The following is a 17,127-nucleotide window of genomic DNA, read 5'->3' on the forward strand; positions in this document are numbered from 1 at the left end:
TTGCATATATGCCCTTTTCAGAAATCAGGGACAATAGGTGAGTGGTGACAAGCACCAGGCATTCCTCTTTCACCACCACGTGTGACTTCTGATGACTCCAGGAGAAGATGTGTGGGGGTCAAAGTGAAGCCTTACATAGCTGGGTGTTTGCAGTCAGCTCTCAGATCCTCGTCTCACTGTCAGCTTTAGTAGGTGTCCAAAGCATGGAATCCAGTATTGTTTAAGAAAAGTGAGTTTTTCTTAGCTGTTTTACTTCAGAAATCCTTATGGCTGGCTTAAATTTTTCTCTCTAGAGAAGTAAACCTCTGTGCTTTAGGTCAGCATGACTGTGCACATGAATGTGTTAACATGGAAGAGTCGTTTGTGTGCAAATGTCATCCCAGATACACCCAACAACAGCCCGGGATACGTGCAGCCCTGAGCGTGTCTCATGAACTGCTGCAAGGGAGAGGTGTGAACAGAGTGAGAAAACACTCCTGGGTCCCTTTTGAGATATTTCTGAGTCATGCAAACCTATGGTACTGCAAAGTCCACCAGAAGCCAGGCCGAGTGAAGTAATGCTGTAGTGAGATCGCTGATCCAATAGAGAACTAAAGCATCGTTTTCTCCAATCCAAATAACCGGGGAATCGTGTTCAGCCATTTCACACAAAGGCACTGTCTAACACGAAGGCAGTGCTTGCTGCTGAACATCCACATCATTGCTAGGGGCTGTGTAACCTGCACACCTCATACTGCTGCATGCTGATCTGTGGGGATATGAGGAGACCCATCTCTTCTGTATGTTCACACCTTCAGTGATCCATTCAATGAAGTGTTCTTTTCAGAAGAATGTTGCTAAACCAAGGATCAGTGTTGCCCCAGAGAAACCCAACAGCATTGCCCACTTGGCATCACACAGTTTTAGAAGATAGTTTTATTGCAGAGAACCATTTTGAAATGACTTAAGTATTTTCCTCTATGCACTTATAACACACTTTTCCAAAGGAATACTCAGTCACTGAAAATTTTAAAAAACTTGGTAGGACAGGGAATAATAATTTTTAAATAAACTGTGATAAAGCCATATTTAAGGTAACCTGGATGAGTTGCAACTTTTTGACAATTATAGTTTTAGACTATCTCAAGTTGAATTTCTAAATATTAATATATTCTATGAACATTCCTTGTTTGTAAAAACAGTGAGCCTTCTCTAGTTCTTTCCTCTGCTTGTATTTTTTTTTACACCTGTAATAAAGCACATATGATTACAAAATTCACAGTTATAATGATTTCCAAAGGCTGGGAATTAGCACCATTGTGATCACTGCATTCTTTGAGAGTGTGTTACAAAATTCTGCATGAGAGCCCCAAATATTTAAATGTTAAAGGTTCATGTTGGTGTGGGTGTTTGTATTGAAAAGATGGAGCCAAACAGATGTAGTTTTTCACAGAGATTATGAGTATTCTCTTTTTTTAGTTTCCACTTTTTTTTGCGTGCTCTGAGAAGTTACACAAGCCTCTTCATGATGATGTGAACTCTTGGAAAAAGGAGGAGGTTCCAGCTGGAGCTTGCTTTGGCTAGTAAAAACTGACACCTCAGCTTCATTTGTTCAAGCCTACATTGTCTCTCTGTGTATAATGGCAAATCTGGACCAATTGCTGCAAACTCGTTGCTTAGTTAAAGAAACGCATAAACAGAAATATTTAGAATAAGTGGTTATTTAACATTAAGTACAGATTTTCTTTTTAATGTAAACAAATTGCTGCAGACATGTCTGTTCACATCTGTAAATGATTTGCAAAGGAGACATGCAAGACTGTGTTTGTGTCTGAGGCAACTCCACTACTTTTGATCAAGTTAAGCTAAAGTGATTTGGGCCTATATAACTAAAACAAGTCATTAACAAAGCAGCAGTAAAACACTATGAGGAAGTTCAAAGATTTTTTCCTAAAATGTCCTTTTTCTGTACTCACAGAGTCAGCAAATTGCATAGTACATGTGCAAGTGCATGTATCTCACCCTACAGCTTTGCTGTCCACTGTGAGGAAATGTATTTTTTAAACCAAGTTCACACCTCTCTCCCTTGCCCCACCTTTTGTCTTTCACACAAATAGTGACATACAAGACACAAAAGACATATTCCATTTTATCTCACTTGGCATAGAAATAGGAAAATCAAAGAAATGGAACATGTTAAGACACTCTCACACTCATAACTTCTGTCTGTTCCTCATGAGGCTTTAACAACTTGCACCTGTTGGCAGGTTAAAGTTTTAGGTTGGTGATTTCTCATCCTGTTGAAAAAAGAATTTAATCTTTATGAAACAATCCGAAAGCCATAATTTCTATTTCAAAAATTGCTAAGACTCATATTTGCTGTGAAAATTTAATGGTGAACAGAAAATAGACTCTTGCTTTTTAAAGAAGGAAAGTGATTCTGTGGGTGAGACCAGACTGGGCTTCAGGATTCTCCCTTCTCTCCACTTTGTGTAAATTCAGTTGTGATTGTTGGCAAAGGAAATCTGTACTTCACCAAGTTTTCTGTGTGCCAAGTGGGGTTGTTATATTAATTTATCTTGGGTGTTGTTAATTAACTGAGGTTACTCAAATAGATGGGGATACTTGTGTAAGTAAAATGCTGTACTGATCTTTTTCCTTTGCTCTGCAAAGGCATCCTGTGCTAACTACAGTGTCATAGTTTATGTATCTAAGACACCAATGTGATTTCTTCAATCATTAACACAAATCAATAGGAGTGGACCACTGTGCTGAAAGCAATCATGGCTGCGAGCAACTGTGCCTAAATACAGGGGATTCCTATGTCTGTCAGTGCTCTGAAGGATTTGTCATCAATGAGGACCTAAAAACCTGCACACGTGAGTCTTGTGAGAACATCCTTAATTTCAGCTCCCTTGGGAAGGGTTTCTGTTTTCATGCAGGGAAAAGGACTCACCTTCAATTTATTCTTACAGTCTGCATTTCACTTATGCTTTAATAATTATATGAAACAGTAACAGAAATAGTATTTAGGAAAGAATGCTTGTCAAGATAACTATTAGTCCTCACATATTCTGAAAAGTTTTAGGAGACCTTTTCGTCCCCAGGTGTTGAGGACAGTGTTTCAGTCATATGACAGATGTGTCTGACAGGCCATCTGGGCAGCAGTGTCCCCAAGGCAAAGTGCCCCACCTTACCTGGAGCAGGAGGAGAACTGAGAGCCCCACACTGAGCTTTACATTTAGCATGGGAACCCTTAAGAAGTGAGCAGAAGTTGTCCTGGCAGCTCTCTGCTCTTTATAAATCTAATGACCATTGAGAATTTATACAATTTCACAGTTTAATTGCCTCCTTCCCTGGAAAAATGGTGCATAGAAAGGGTCAGAAAAAGAGGAATGTAAGTGCATTTTACCTGTTGACTTTTTATGGACCTCTTTGGTGAAAGTGTTTTGTCCACTTTTTCCAGATTTTGGGGGTACATTATTTTTCAAGCTTGTTGAGTGTTGGAGCAGCTCCAGAGTTCATCCTTTTTCTTGCTCTCAGGCACAAAGTTTCAAAAGAAGTCAAACTGCAAGTCCTCAGTCACAAAAATTATTTAGAGAGAATTGAGGCAAATCAGCAAAGGCCATTTGCCTTTGTATTTATCCTTGTGTTTTTCTCCATACTAACCTTTTTAGCCCCATCCAGTACCTTGACAGACTTTGCTTCTGTCTACCACTGCAGCTCTCACGAAGGGGACAGACAGTAACACAAAAGTATAACTAGTGTACATATAAGAACAATAGGGTCTACTAAAAACAATTTTTTAGATATTTATCTATAGTACCCCTGAAAATTTAGAAACAGCGAAATAATGGAGTTCTATCGACTTGCAAATGGAAAATCCCTTTTCTTTTGTAGTAACAAGAGATGATTTTTCATTGCTGAGTTATTTTCCTCCAGGCTGTACTTGGAAACCTATCAGCAGCAGAGTTCAAGAATCATTTGGCCAACATTCTCAGGCAGATGGTGTGAATTTTGGGGTTGTCCTGTGCAAGGCCAGTAGTAGGACTTTGATTGGTCCTAGTGAGTCCCTTCCAAATCAGGATATTCTGTGATTCTATGAAAATGGTGCTGAGTGCAGTGAAACAGAGCTTTTTTGAATCACTCCTCTTCTCATAACCCTGTCCTCATATACATTTAGGAAAGATTTGTCCTATTCCTGAGCTCTAGATGAGATATTGAAACCTTGTGAACATTTGTAGGCTGCCATAAACAGAGTTTTGGCACTTTGCAATTTCCTGGATGATAAATTGAATGGAAGGGATTAGCATTTAACATATACCAGTCCTAGTGGGAAAACATCTGGGACGTACTAGTGTTATATACACTGGCTCAAGGATCTTAAGAAAACTGTGGGAATACCTGAATGGTAACCAAATCTGTCCTCTGACAGCTCATTACAAAAAAAGTGTGTGTAGCCAACAGACAGTAGCAAGTCCTGCTTGCAAAGTCTCAGGAGCCTTATGTCTTTATATGACAGAGAAGAAGTACTTGGGAAATTTGAAATGAAAATTGGACCGTATTTGACAATACTTGTCATTTGCAATTCTTTGTAAAAGCTTGAATAGTCCAAGCCAAATCCCACTGACATCTGAGAGGTTTTCTTCTTATTGCCACAGGAACTGGGTCAGGTCCACAAGTGAATTCTGGGGACTGCCACCTTCACTTCAGGCCATTTAGAGACTATTTAAAGAATGTTCACAAGGTAGCTTTTATGTCTTTGCCAGTGTCATATATAAAATCATTGCCAAAGTATTTTGTTTTGTTTTAATCCACTTTAATCCAATCCAGACATGTACTCTCTTTAGCTATGTTAAGCACAGAAACGTATGATTTCTTCACTCTGCTTAAAGCAAAAAATGAAAAGTAGGACCTATAGGACCTCACTAGGACCTCTTACATTTTTATTGAAGCTTTATAATCAGATGAGAAACTGAATTCTTGTTTAAGCAGTTCAATGTATTTATATTTACTTGTTTATATGGAATGCAAATATTAGAGATGAAAAATAATTGAGTCCTTATTGGTTAATTTTTTAATAATTTTGATTGCTCCTCCAGGAGTTGACTATTGTGCTCTAAGTGATCATGGCTGTGAACATTTGTGTGTAAATGGTGACAGATCTTATTCTTGTCAGTGCTTTGAAGGATACAGGCTTCGTAACGATGGGAAAACATGTAAACGTAAGTTATTGTTCAGCAACTCGGAGTCTAATATTACACACATAGAAGAAATTTGTAAGGTAGGATTGGATTGCCTAAATGTTACAGTCCAATGCAATTTTAAATGTTCAAGGATTTCAATGGGTCGTATTTCCCCTTTGATGTCATATTTGCTAGCAGTATGCCAATATCTTGGATATGCTAAGGCATCTAAAATGGTATCAAATGCATACTGTTAGGCACCTGAATCACACCCTAAACATCTGTGCCCTGATATTAGACAGTTGTGGATCCAAAACTATCCAGAGCTGGGAAGACTGTGATTTTCTTCTAAAATTTCAAGGCAAAAATATATAATGTTTATAAAGTCTTACCCAGCAAGAAGCTTGCAATATTATTAATAGAAAGTTCATTTTGTCCAACATAGGATGTTTGCAACAGAAATATCATAATTGTGTTACAAATTTGACTATATTACACAGTTATGATGAGTGGCAGATATCAACAAAAAAAATAATATCAAAGTTTTCTCAACTTTTATAGCATAAGTCCCCAAGTGCTCAAAGAAGAATCATGGATATGTTTTGGAAAATCTCACAGGCATTCAGTATTTTTAACTGCAATTCCCATAATATCTAATATCAACATCTGGTGTTAAAAAATGTCAACAAAAAAAAATTAAGGACATCCAGATATTACCATGATGAATGAAAACCTCCATATTCTTGGCTGGTGTTTCACAACATCACCCTCTTTTGTTATTCTGTGCAAAGAGTGACAAATTCTGCCTGTCTCAAAAAGTTGGATACACTAAATGGAAGTTAACTTTGAACATACTGCCCTTAACTAACAGAATTTTTTTATATATTAAATTATTCCCAGGTAAAAATGTCTGTAAATCAGTCAACCATGGCTGTGAACACGTTTGTGTTAATGCTGACAATTCCTACATCTGCAAGTGTCGTGAGGGATTTGTACTGAGAGAAGATGGCAAGACCTGCAGAAGTGAGTGGCTGGTATCTATTGGACACTTTGCATGTACATCAGGCAAGGAAGGAAAGGGGTATTTTTTACTTCTTACTGGAAAAGAAGCAACAAACTTCCTTTTGATAGCTACATTACTCATGTTTTCATTGAAAACCTTCATTTATATCAATCATTCCCAGGACAGGACATCTGTAAATCAGTCAGCCATGGCTGTGAGCATATTTGTGTTAACGAAGATGATTCCTATGTTTGCAAGTGTCATGAGGGTTTTCTGCTGAGAGAAGATGGGAAAACATGCAGAAGTAAGTACTCTGAGAATTACTCATAGAAATTTATTTTCAGTATGTAGATCTTAGAAGCATTCAAACAAATACAACAGTTTACTGTCGTAATAAAGAGTAGTCTTCATATGTATAATATAGGAGTAGTATTTACATATTTATACATTTAGATCTTCCAAATGCTTGTAAGAAACTCTATGGACAAAAATAGTGTATTTTAATAGATCAACTGGCAGACTGGAAACAGAAAATACTCAAAAATATTCAGGTACTAAGAGCTAAAAGTGTTTACTGCTTAAAATTTAACCTGTTTATTCCAGTAGTATAAGTAGACCTAATGAAAGCTGTTACTTCTCCCTGCATGATACGTTTGCTGTAGATGTGCTTTAACCAAATATCATCAATTGTTCTCAGATAAAGACATTTGCAGTTCAGTTCACCATGGCTGTGAACACGTTTGTGTTAATGCTGATGAGTCCTACATCTGCCAGTGTTATGAGGGATTTGCTCTAAGGGAAGATGGAAGAACGTGTAGGAGTAAGTATCCTTCTCTTTAGTAGATTTTCTTCATAATCTCGTATTTGTAGATATATTTTACATATGGCAATCTTATTTTTTTAACAGATAAAGATGTTTGCAATTCTGTTGACCATGGCTGTGAGCATATTTGTGTGAATGCTGATAGTTCATACGTTTGCCAGTGCTACGAGGGTTTTGTATTGAGGGACGATAAGAAAACATGTAAAAGTAAGTTATTTTAATGCTACTATTTTTTTATATTTAGACATCTACAGAAGGAACATATTATTTAGAGGCTGTTCTTATAGGAGATTTTTCCTTGCAAGAAGGAGAATAAATTCTTTATTTACTAGGAGATTACTACTGTCAGTATTTAAAGTTTTGGAAGTGTTCGTATTCATCAAATTGTAATAAATAAAATCTAAATTATTCCTAGATAAAGACATCTGCAACTCAGTCAGTCATGGCTGTGAACATCTTTGTGTTAATAATGATGATTCATACACTTGCCAATGCCATGATGGATTTGTACTAAGGCAAGATGGGAAAACATGCCGAAGTAAGTAGTTTATTAATAAGAGAAGAAATGTAATTTTTGTCTTGTTAGAATATTATCCACTGGTTCATAGTAGCCAGAATAGAGTATTTTTCTATATAGATCATAAGACTTGCATAAATCAAGTATTGTTTGAACCAAAGCTACATTTCGGAAAAATCAGCCATTTTTAAGGTTTGAATGTAGGTTTTAAAATGTGAACTCCATTTCCAAATTAAGTATATTGAGTTTTAATCCTGAGCACAGGATGTTGCTGCATTTTACTGTACTGGATTGAAGTTCTAATTACCATTGTGTTCTTCTGTCTATATTCATGCAGATCAATACTTAACTTGTTCTGTAACCTCTTAGCATGTTCTTTTGTGAATTATAAGCAAATTAAACTCCTTCAGGCTTTTTATGTTTTCTAATCTTCTTGTAACTCTCTTCTTGCTTCCCTAAAACCTCTGCTGTTTATCAGCATCCTTGTGGATGCACCACAGTGATAGAAAGTCTTCTAATAGCAGACACAGCAAGGTCCAGGGCAGAGGAGCAATAACCAATCTAATTCTTATTTGAATCTACCTATCATTTTTAAAATAATTTCACTTTTGATATTTTATTTAATTTTTTTTACAAAAGATAGTGTTAATCTCAGATTAAAACATTCTGCTAGTACTCATGTTCAATTAGTTATCTACCCCGATCAAAAGTTGTTTAAAATACTCAATATTTCAGGTTTTCTGTGTCCTGTAAGTACAGTCTTCATTCTTTGTTTCTAAATGTATATCCTTAATTTTGCCTATTTTAAAATACATATGATTTGCTGTTATCCAGTGTTATCCAAAAAGATTCAATATACCTTATATCAGCAGCTGCTTTATATTTATTTGCTATTCTCTCAGAAGTGGAGTAATCTATCAACTTTGTTAGTGATTCTTTTGTGTTTTATTCTGGGCTGTTCATAAAAATATTAAGTAGTAGAGAAGCAAAGAAGATTCTTAGAAAGAAAGCTACTTGATAGTTGCCCATCTACAATTGGTTCTGAAGTCCTTTCTAGCCAGTGTTAATTATATCATGTTGATTCTGTAGTCTCTTTTCTTATTCAAGTTAATACCAAGACTGCTGCCTTTTTGGATGCTCTATTGTACGAACAGCGTAAGCTTTAAGAACCAGCCTCATCATCAATTAAGAAATACATTTTTTTCACTTTTACAGGGTTTACTTTTCCATAACACCAAGTTGATTGATATTAGTCCTTTTTCTTTGATTTTACTCTGACTCAAGTTCCACATTATCTGTTGCATTATTTTAATTCAGATCAATGTCAAGCTGACAGGTTTACAGTGAACTACTCATCTTTTTAAACACTGGAACCCCACGGTACTTTTTTCAGTGTGTGTGCATACACTGAGAATGGAGACAACCCAGTGTTTTGGGGCTTCCTCAGAGTTCTAGGAGTTACTGAAAATTAACACTAAGCATCCAAGATATTCTTCAGAAACCTCTTCTGCAACTCTGCTGGAAGTAATCTGGAGTTACTGATTCAAAAATGTGTGTGTGTGTGTGTGTGTGTGTGTGTGTTCCTGTTCAGTAGATGCTGTGTGACCTTCTTCACACAGTGTGAAACTCTTCACTACAACAAGGTCATCAGTAATCTATTTTGTAGGTTCAGATCTGAATATGCTAAAATGTTTTATATTTCTTATAAATAAGAAGATTGGCATTAAGATTGGCAGTTCTACCTTTCTGTCTATTCATTAATAATACATTGTTAGAATACTTTTTGTTCCTAATAGTATTTAAATACTACCATTTATTTGGTTGGCCGTGCACACCCTAGTTCTTTTTCTTATTATTTCAGTGTTTTCAAATTATTGATATTTTCACCTTCAGTAAATACTGTGAATGTTCCTTTCTTTCAGTCATTTTTCAAATCTTATAGCTCTTTTCAATTTCTAGATTTTTTTTTTACTACCCTGGCATTCTTTTTAGATTGTGAGACTATAGTGCAATCATTGATGATTTTTATTATTTCCCCCCTGCATCTCTAAATAGTCTGGCTCATACTTGCATTCAGCTATGTAAAATTCATCCTTCTGAAGTAATAACCATGTCTGCTGCTGGTTTGTATTTTATTCTGTTTATAAGGAAATATTTCTGTGTTGTGCAGAGCTGTGTATAAGCAGATCCTAACTTTTACTTATGTTATAATTTGTCCCTTATCCACTATGATGGCATCTAGTTTAGATTGACATGTCTTAAATATAATTATTTTTGAGTTAAAATATTGTCTTATTTAGTAGTTTTTGGAATTTTAATTTTGGTAGCAGGAGACCCCCATGAAATTTGGCTCAGGCTGAAGTTCTAAAAATATAAACCTCAAGAGTCAAGTTGAACTTGACTCTCAGGAGGCCACTTTTTGTATCAAGGTAATTCTCTGTTAGAAACTGATGTTTTCTTTTGCATGAAGAAGAAAAAGGGAATGCTGATAGATGGCTCCACTTTCTTCTGCCCTTTCTCCCCACCTATGCTTTTTGAAGAGGTTTTAACCCACTGGTTTAACATTGCAGTTATACAAGTGCTCGCATCAATTTTCAGCAATCCAGTTGGATTTTGTTTATTGTCTTAAATAAGTAGTTCCTACTCTTTCAGGTTTTGTTTATGCCGACTCTTGGCACTGATATAAGGATGTTAAGATTTATGGTTAAATCATGTCCTGTGTTGTTTTTCTTAGTTTTGTTTTTACCAGCATGAATTTGTGCTAAATGACTGTACTAAATTATTCCCTCCTTTCACTCTTAGTGCTCTTAATGTAAAATCCTCCTCCTCTTTATCCTAGTCAGATTAATCCTAAAATAGTTTGTTTTCAGTTGGAGGTCATCCAAACCATGAAGTTCTGGTCAGATGATAAAGAATAGATACTCAGTGTAAACTAAGATGTTCACCATTTAACTAGCAAGAGATTTGCTTTCAGGCAAGCTTCTATCTTTTTTGTTCATGGGATTAACCCCCGGTCTTTGTATTTGTAAGACAAGTTTAACTAACAAGCCACATAAATTTTATCTAACTATTCCCAGGCAAGGATATTTGCAAATCAGTCAACCATGGCTGTGAACATGTGTGTGCTAGTGCCGGTGATTCATTTGTTTGTAAGTGCCAGGAGGGATTCCTGCTAAGAGAAGATGGAAAAACTTGCAGAAGTAAGTAGTCTGATATTTATCAACACACTTTTTATCTGCAGCTCGTGCTTGTGTAGAAATGCACTAACTAGCAAAAGTTGTCATCTGTTTTCAGATAAGGATGTTTGCAAATCAGTCAACCATGGCTGTGAACATGTTTGTGTTAATTCTGGTGATTCATATACCTGCAAATGCCATGATGGGTTCCTACTGAGAGAAGATGGGAAAACCTGCAGAAGTAAGCAGCACAAGAACTTAATTGGATGAATTACACATACAATAATGAAGGCCTCTGCTGATGTGTGCTGACTACCAACTCTCCTGTTTGCAGACAAGGACATTTGCAACTCAGTTGACCATGGCTGTGAACAAGTTTGTGTGAATACTGAAGATTCCTATATTTGCCAGTGTCATGAAAAATTCATATTGAAGGAAGATGGAAGGACATGTAAATGTGAGTACCCTGAGCTATAAAAGTATGTTTTTATTTGAGGCTTTCAAGTGTTGTGGGTGTGAGTGCACATGTGTATGTTTGTGATTTAAAACTATTTGGGCTGGTTAAAAAAAGATACCACCTCTCCCTAACAAGCCTCACCTCACAAACCCCATCCACTTTTCTCAGATAAAGATGTTTGCAACTCACTCGACCACGGCTGTGAACATATTTGTGTTAATGCTGATGATTCCTATATCTGCAAGTGTCATGAAGATTTCATACTGAGGGAAGATGGAAAAACTTGCAGGAGTAAGTTATTTAATCTTTGTTTTGTACTTCCTGATCTGTTAATGAAACACACTGCAGCAGCAGTGTGTTATTTGTGTCTTTATTGTAAAATCAGCTTCATGTAAGTGAGCTCTTTCATGGAAAATTATAGCCAATTTTTTAATATTTTGTGCAATTTATTTACTTAGCTAACTATGCTAAACACAATTTTCATTATTCCAAGGTAAAAATGTCTGCAAAACAGTCACCCATGGTTGTGAACATGTCTGTGTTCCAACTGGCGATTCATACATGTGTCAGTGTCACGAGGGATTTATATTGAGGCGAGACAGGAAAACATGCAGGAGTGAGTAGCTGAAATTTTATGGGGAATATGTTTTTCAGTCTTAAATAACAGACTTAATTTTACTCAAAGTTTGTTCATTACAGTTTTGTATTTGAAAAATGGTCTAATAAGGGGATTCTCTTAATAATTCTCAGATAAAGACCTGTGTAAATCCATTGACCATGGCTGTGAACATGTGTGCATCAATAATAACACCTCATACAGCTGTCAGTGCCATGAGGGCTTTGTCCTGCGACAAGATGGGAAAACTTGTCGAAGTAAGTAACTCATTATGTCTGTCAGCCCCTCTTCTCTGGCATTGCTACATAAATGAGCAAAGATATTGTACTCCTTTGTCATATGTTCTTCAGATATCACGTTTGGAGTATTTGGATTTATAAAATGTTAAATAGAGTACAGATAAATACTTCAATTTTTCCTAGGTAAAGATGTCTGTAAATCAGTTGACCATGGTTGCGAATATGCTTGTGTTAATAATGACGATTCCTATATCTGCAAATGCCAGGAGGGATATGTACTAAAAGAGGATCAGAAAACATGCAGACGTAAGTGTATTTTATTTAGAAAGCATTTGTTTCTTTTATTTCTAAAATTAACTGACCTCACTTCAAATATAGTCATAAAATGGTCTGGGTTGGAAGGAATGGTATTAAAGATCACTTAGCTCCATCGCCCTGCTGATGGCAAGGACACTTTCTACTAGACCAGGAGTCTCTAAGCCCAATCCAGCTTGGCTTTGAACTCTGCCACAGCCTCTCGTTTCAAACATGATATAATATTTGAAAGCCCAGGGCATATGTGTGTGGCAGAAAATGTCTCAAACAATTAACTTGATGCTCTCCTAAGCAAAAATTTATCAAATTGGAAGAGTTGTTTTAGTACAGCATCGAGTACAATAATAATTATTTTGAAAGGTCAGGAAAAAGCCAAAGGGGAATCTTATTATCAAGGAATGTGCATTTTAATCAGGTTCATATACTATACTATATACTATATACTATATTTTAAAATACCATTAATTCTATTTGCTTATCTTCCAACATGACATGCATTTATCTCATCATCTCTTAATACTTGGAGGAGAAATTCTCCTGGAACTCAGTAAAAACATCTATTCTGCCAAAAATGGATGCCTTAGTTGAGGAGACTGTGATTACCAAAAGAATGGTAACAAGTTCTGGCTGTTCTCAATCCTAACTGACACCATGCACCATGAACTGCTGCCTTTTCTTGGCTTATGCAGTAGTATTGAGGTAGTTCTGATATGTATATTCATTGCATTTTCTTCACCTTAGTACATGTGAGGTGTCTTTTTCTCAGATGACTGCAGAAAGGAATTCTTTAGCAGTTTTAAAATAGGTATTTTCTAAGAAGAAAAGTCCAGGCTTTAGCTGAAGATCCCTTATTTGTACATTGACTTGGTAACAAATATCTCCAGTAATTTCTGCAGAGAAATTTCTGCTGCACAATTCTCTTTCGTGTAGTGCTTACAGCATTCTCCCTGTACAAAGATTAGATATGAGTGGAGGTCAAAGTTTATTTGGTCCAGACTAAGAAGCAAATCTTACATTCCTCAGTATGGCATATTTTCCCTGGAAGCTAGATTGATCCAATAGGAGCTGAGCACCTCTGCAGCTAGCCTTTGCACAAAGCATACTAATCTCTGCCTGCTGAAGGTATTTCCTTTACAGAATTAAAAAAAATACCAAAACAACCCACCTGGCAGAAGCAGTCTGCAGCTTGGAAGACATTCTCCAATTTCTAAATTCCCTAACCTCGTTATTGATACCCAGTGCCTACAAACTACTTTGATGTTTGCATGTGCATTTACCAGAAAGTATGGAAAATACAAATTTTACAGATTTGTCTGTCTTCTGACAAACTCCTAGCTCTAATAGATAAACCAGAAAAGATTAATTGCAGCAATACATAAGCCTTCTAATTACAAAATTGGTAGACGCTTACAAGCAAAAAAACATCCAGCCAATTCTGATTCTCTCAATAATTAAATAGTTTTAAAACTATTTTGTAACTCCTGCAACACAAATGCAGCTTCAATGACTCTCTTCCATTTGACAAAGGCAAAGTTAGCATACAGGCTTATCTCTGGAAGAAAATTATGGGAACTCTGTCTATGTGCTAGTTATGTTCTTCAGTTCTCTCCACTTAAAAGTAATTCTTAACATTTGCTGATTGTTGCTGCATTTTTAAGATTGTAGTTGTAGTATTCTGCAAAGCAGAATATGTCTCAGTAAATATTCACTGTGGTTATAATTTTGTTAAATTCTCAGTCATAGGCCCACTCTTAGCTTTTGAGACAGTCTGTACACAACATCTTCAGACACACTGGCACAATAGGACAAGCCAGGATCAGGGTACTTTAGATGATCCCTGAGTTTTTGCCAGAGTATCCGGATCCCTTTCCCAGCCTCGTGGAGTTTTTCTTGATCTGTATGCTCTGCTGCTCATTTCACAGGATGCACTGAAGGCCCAATTGACCTGGTGTTTGTGATTGATGGATCAAAAAGTCTTGGAGAGGATAATTTTGAAGTTGTAAAACAATTTGTCTCAGGAATCTTGGATACACTTGAGATTTCACCCAAAGCTGCTCGAGTTGGTTTGCTTCAGTATTCCACTGAGGTTCGTACAGAGTTTACATTAAGGCAGTTCAGCTCAGCCAAAGACATGAAGAAAGCTGTGTCACAAATGAAATACATGGGCCGAGGTTCCATGACAGGACTGGCCCTGAGGCAAATGTCTGAGAGAAGCTTCACAGAGACAGAAGGAGCAAGACCATTTTCAGCAAATGTCCCTCGAATCTCCATTGTGTTTACGGATGGACGAGCCCAGGATGAAGTCTCTGAGTGGGCTACCAGAGCAAAGCAACGTGGTAAGTGGAGATGTTTTCAGTGTCTCATTCTAAAAGGCAAATATTGTTAGAAATTAGATGTAGTAACAGTTTGGATGTGCTAATTGAGTGTTTGACAAAGCAGTCTGGCCAGTACAGTGACCACTGTCCTGCACATCACATCTTTGTGTTCACAACATCAGATTTTTGTGTTCATAAGGGCCCAGAGCAGGACCCATGGGGAGTGTCTCATCACAGGTAGTGGTGCCCTGGCATGCCCCGAGTGCCCTGAATGTATCCACTAAGGGTAGACATTTAGTGCAGAGATCTGAGAACACTGGGAACTTAATCAAAAATTCTAGGACAACAATAAAAGAAACCCCAAGCTGTCTCTTCAAAATACAGCAATCTATTCTTGTGAGAAATACTATGATAATAATTGGCTATGTTTTTGTTTACATGTTTTGTTTTTTTCTTTATTTTTTAACCAGTTTTATAGTGCTAATGGTGTTCTGGAAGGAAGATGATTCTTCTCAAAAGAATATAGCTGTAGTGCTGTCTATCTTACTGTTTCTACATGCCTATATACTGAAATGTGACTGAAAACCAGTGATTTTTAATTTCTAATATGTTTGGGCAGACATCCATCCTTTAGGACACTCGTACCACAAATCAGAAGCTTTTCATCTGTTTAGCAGAGTCAACTGAACATTTTTAAAACTTGTCAAAAAAATAAACTATCCCTTTTTTCTTTGCAAAACTTTTTTTTTTTTTTTAATGAGAAACTGCTTTAAAAACCATGGCTGATGGGCCACAACACGGAGAAAATAGCCAGACTTTAAAAGACTTTTTTTCTGTGCTTGTTTTATTGATTTTGACATATTTATCAGAATTTGAAACCTGATTAGTAGAGCCCTGATCAGGATCGATAACTTTCTGTAAGGAGAAAAGGAAAAAACATCCAAGGATATCAGAAGGGCATGTGCTAACAAGAGTGGCATTACAATGAAAGATAAAGTAGTTTTAAAATAATTTAAAAAACCCCAAACATTTACAGGCTTACTAATGAGATAGAACTACATGGAGAATTTACAGAAGAAGGAAATAAGTACAAACCAACTTTCTTACTTGCTGAATGAAACCTCAGCTCAGGACTGCTTACACTGACTCTGCAATGCTACAGGCCAAACCCACCCTCTGTGTAATTGCAGCATAACCAATAGAGTAATGCTCAATATAAGCATTCAATTCAATATGAACATATTCATTCAATATGAAATGAATACTGAATACTTTATCACTGATATCCCCAAGTCTTTAAATAGCACTCACTTCAGCATGACTGGTGCATTCATTAAATTGAATCAGCTTCTGGTGAACACTTTTCTTTCCTGGCTAAAGTGCAATGATAGGCAGATTCATGAAGAAAAGTAAGGAGATAGTTACATTAAAAGTTAAAAACATGGAAAATGCATATTTTGTGGTATTATCAGGCCCATAATTCTTCAGCAAAAATATTAAAAGTTGCAATTCAGTGAGCACACAGCAGTTATTAAAAGATATCAAACCTCCTCATCCCAAGTTTTATCTGAAACCAACCAGAGAAGGCAGCTTCTTCTCTTGAATCAAATAAGAGCTGTGAAGCTCATAGCTGTACTCTGAATCACAAAATCAGTACTCATTGTGGACACTTTATAAGCCAGAACTGATATAAAGAGAAATGTTGTATCAAATCATACGCTAGTGAGCATAAAAACATAACTGCTGAAAAAGGGATTATTGAAGATCTCTATGTTCTGTGGTTATTGCTTGTTTTAAATCTATTTGGTGAGAGGGCTCTGAACCACTTCCTCTTTCCCTGCTTCCAGAGTTAAGAAAACTACACATCCTCACTTACCTTCTCCCTAGCACCTCTGCTGTGGAAATACTTGTCCTGAGCATCCCTCTTGTAAGGCTTTTTCTTTCCTAGCCTCATAAATTTCTTGTTTTCCCACTCTTACCCTCCTAAGTGGGCCTTCCAGCCTCTTAGTGCCCCTGAGACAGCAAGAATCAAGTCTCAATGTGCTCTGAGGATTTCAATGAAGCATTTAAGTATTTTTCTAAAAAATTACTGCCAACTTTCAGCATTCTGCCCCATTTGCTAATATGTAACAGGTGTTCCCATCAACTCAGTAATCAGATACATTGCATGTATCCTACAGACACACACAAACCAGGGACTTGCAGTGTAATTGTGAGGCTGAACTGTGCAATTCTCTTGGATTGTTTGTAATACTCTTTCTGCAATCATTTACTATCAGTGGCAAGGCAAGTGTCATCTCTTTAACACATATGTCCCACTTTAACACTGTGTGTCCCATTACAGCAAACAAGAGTTTCTGCAAACCTCCCAGTAATTAAAGCATATTAAGCCTCTTCGCTGATTTTGAAGTTACATGGAATACACATTGGGCCCCCTCATGTCTATCATATTTTTCTTTCATGGATAACAAGTGCTTAGAATTAGAACTGCTGAAATAATA

At 36.6% G+C, this 17,127-nt stretch overlaps 1 protein-coding gene and 1 long non-coding RNA gene across 4 annotated transcripts in view; one reads left to right on the plus strand and one right to left on the minus strand.

The window, feature by feature from the left end:
- The window catches only part of MATN2 (matrilin 2), a 67,516-nt gene that overhangs the window by 42,266 nt on the left and 8,123 nt on the right, over positions 1 to 17,127 (plus strand). For 2 of the 3 annotated variants that reach the window (XM_014879803.2, XM_014879800.2), the window contains exons 8-22: positions 2,736 to 2,858; positions 5,082 to 5,204; positions 6,066 to 6,188; positions 6,350 to 6,472; positions 6,866 to 6,988; positions 7,076 to 7,198; positions 7,407 to 7,529; positions 10,586 to 10,708; positions 10,803 to 10,925; positions 11,019 to 11,141; positions 11,310 to 11,432; positions 11,635 to 11,757; positions 11,892 to 12,014; positions 12,180 to 12,302; positions 14,234 to 14,647. In XM_014879803.2, coding sequence (XP_014735289.2) covers positions 2,736 to 2,858; positions 5,082 to 5,204; positions 6,066 to 6,188; positions 6,350 to 6,472; positions 6,866 to 6,988; positions 7,076 to 7,198; positions 7,407 to 7,529; positions 10,586 to 10,708; positions 10,803 to 10,925; positions 11,019 to 11,141; positions 11,310 to 11,432; positions 11,635 to 11,757; positions 11,892 to 12,014; positions 12,180 to 12,302; positions 14,234 to 14,647 — 2,136 coding nt within the window. The remainder of the gene's footprint in view (positions 1 to 2,735; positions 2,859 to 5,081; positions 5,205 to 6,065; positions 6,189 to 6,349; positions 6,473 to 6,865; positions 6,989 to 7,075; positions 7,199 to 7,406; positions 7,530 to 10,585; positions 10,709 to 10,802; positions 10,926 to 11,018; positions 11,142 to 11,309; positions 11,433 to 11,634; positions 11,758 to 11,891; positions 12,015 to 12,179; positions 12,303 to 14,233; positions 14,648 to 17,127) is intronic. The other variant, XM_088177576.1, reaches the window with a different exon arrangement.
- Positions 13,751 to 16,071, minus strand: LOC148225540 (uncharacterized). The gene is made up of 2 exons (XR_015808089.1): positions 15,938 to 16,071; positions 13,751 to 14,676 (listed from the first exon to the last, which is right to left on the minus strand). It is a non-coding gene; the product is annotated as an uncharacterized LOC148225540 (long non-coding RNA).

Source organism: Sturnus vulgaris, chromosome 1 (assembly GCF_052056855.1).
Source record: "Sturnus vulgaris isolate bStuVul1 chromosome 1, bStuVul1.hap1, whole genome shotgun sequence".
In the NCBI taxonomy this organism is placed as follows: Eukaryota; Metazoa; Chordata; class Aves; order Passeriformes; family Sturnidae; genus Sturnus; species Sturnus vulgaris.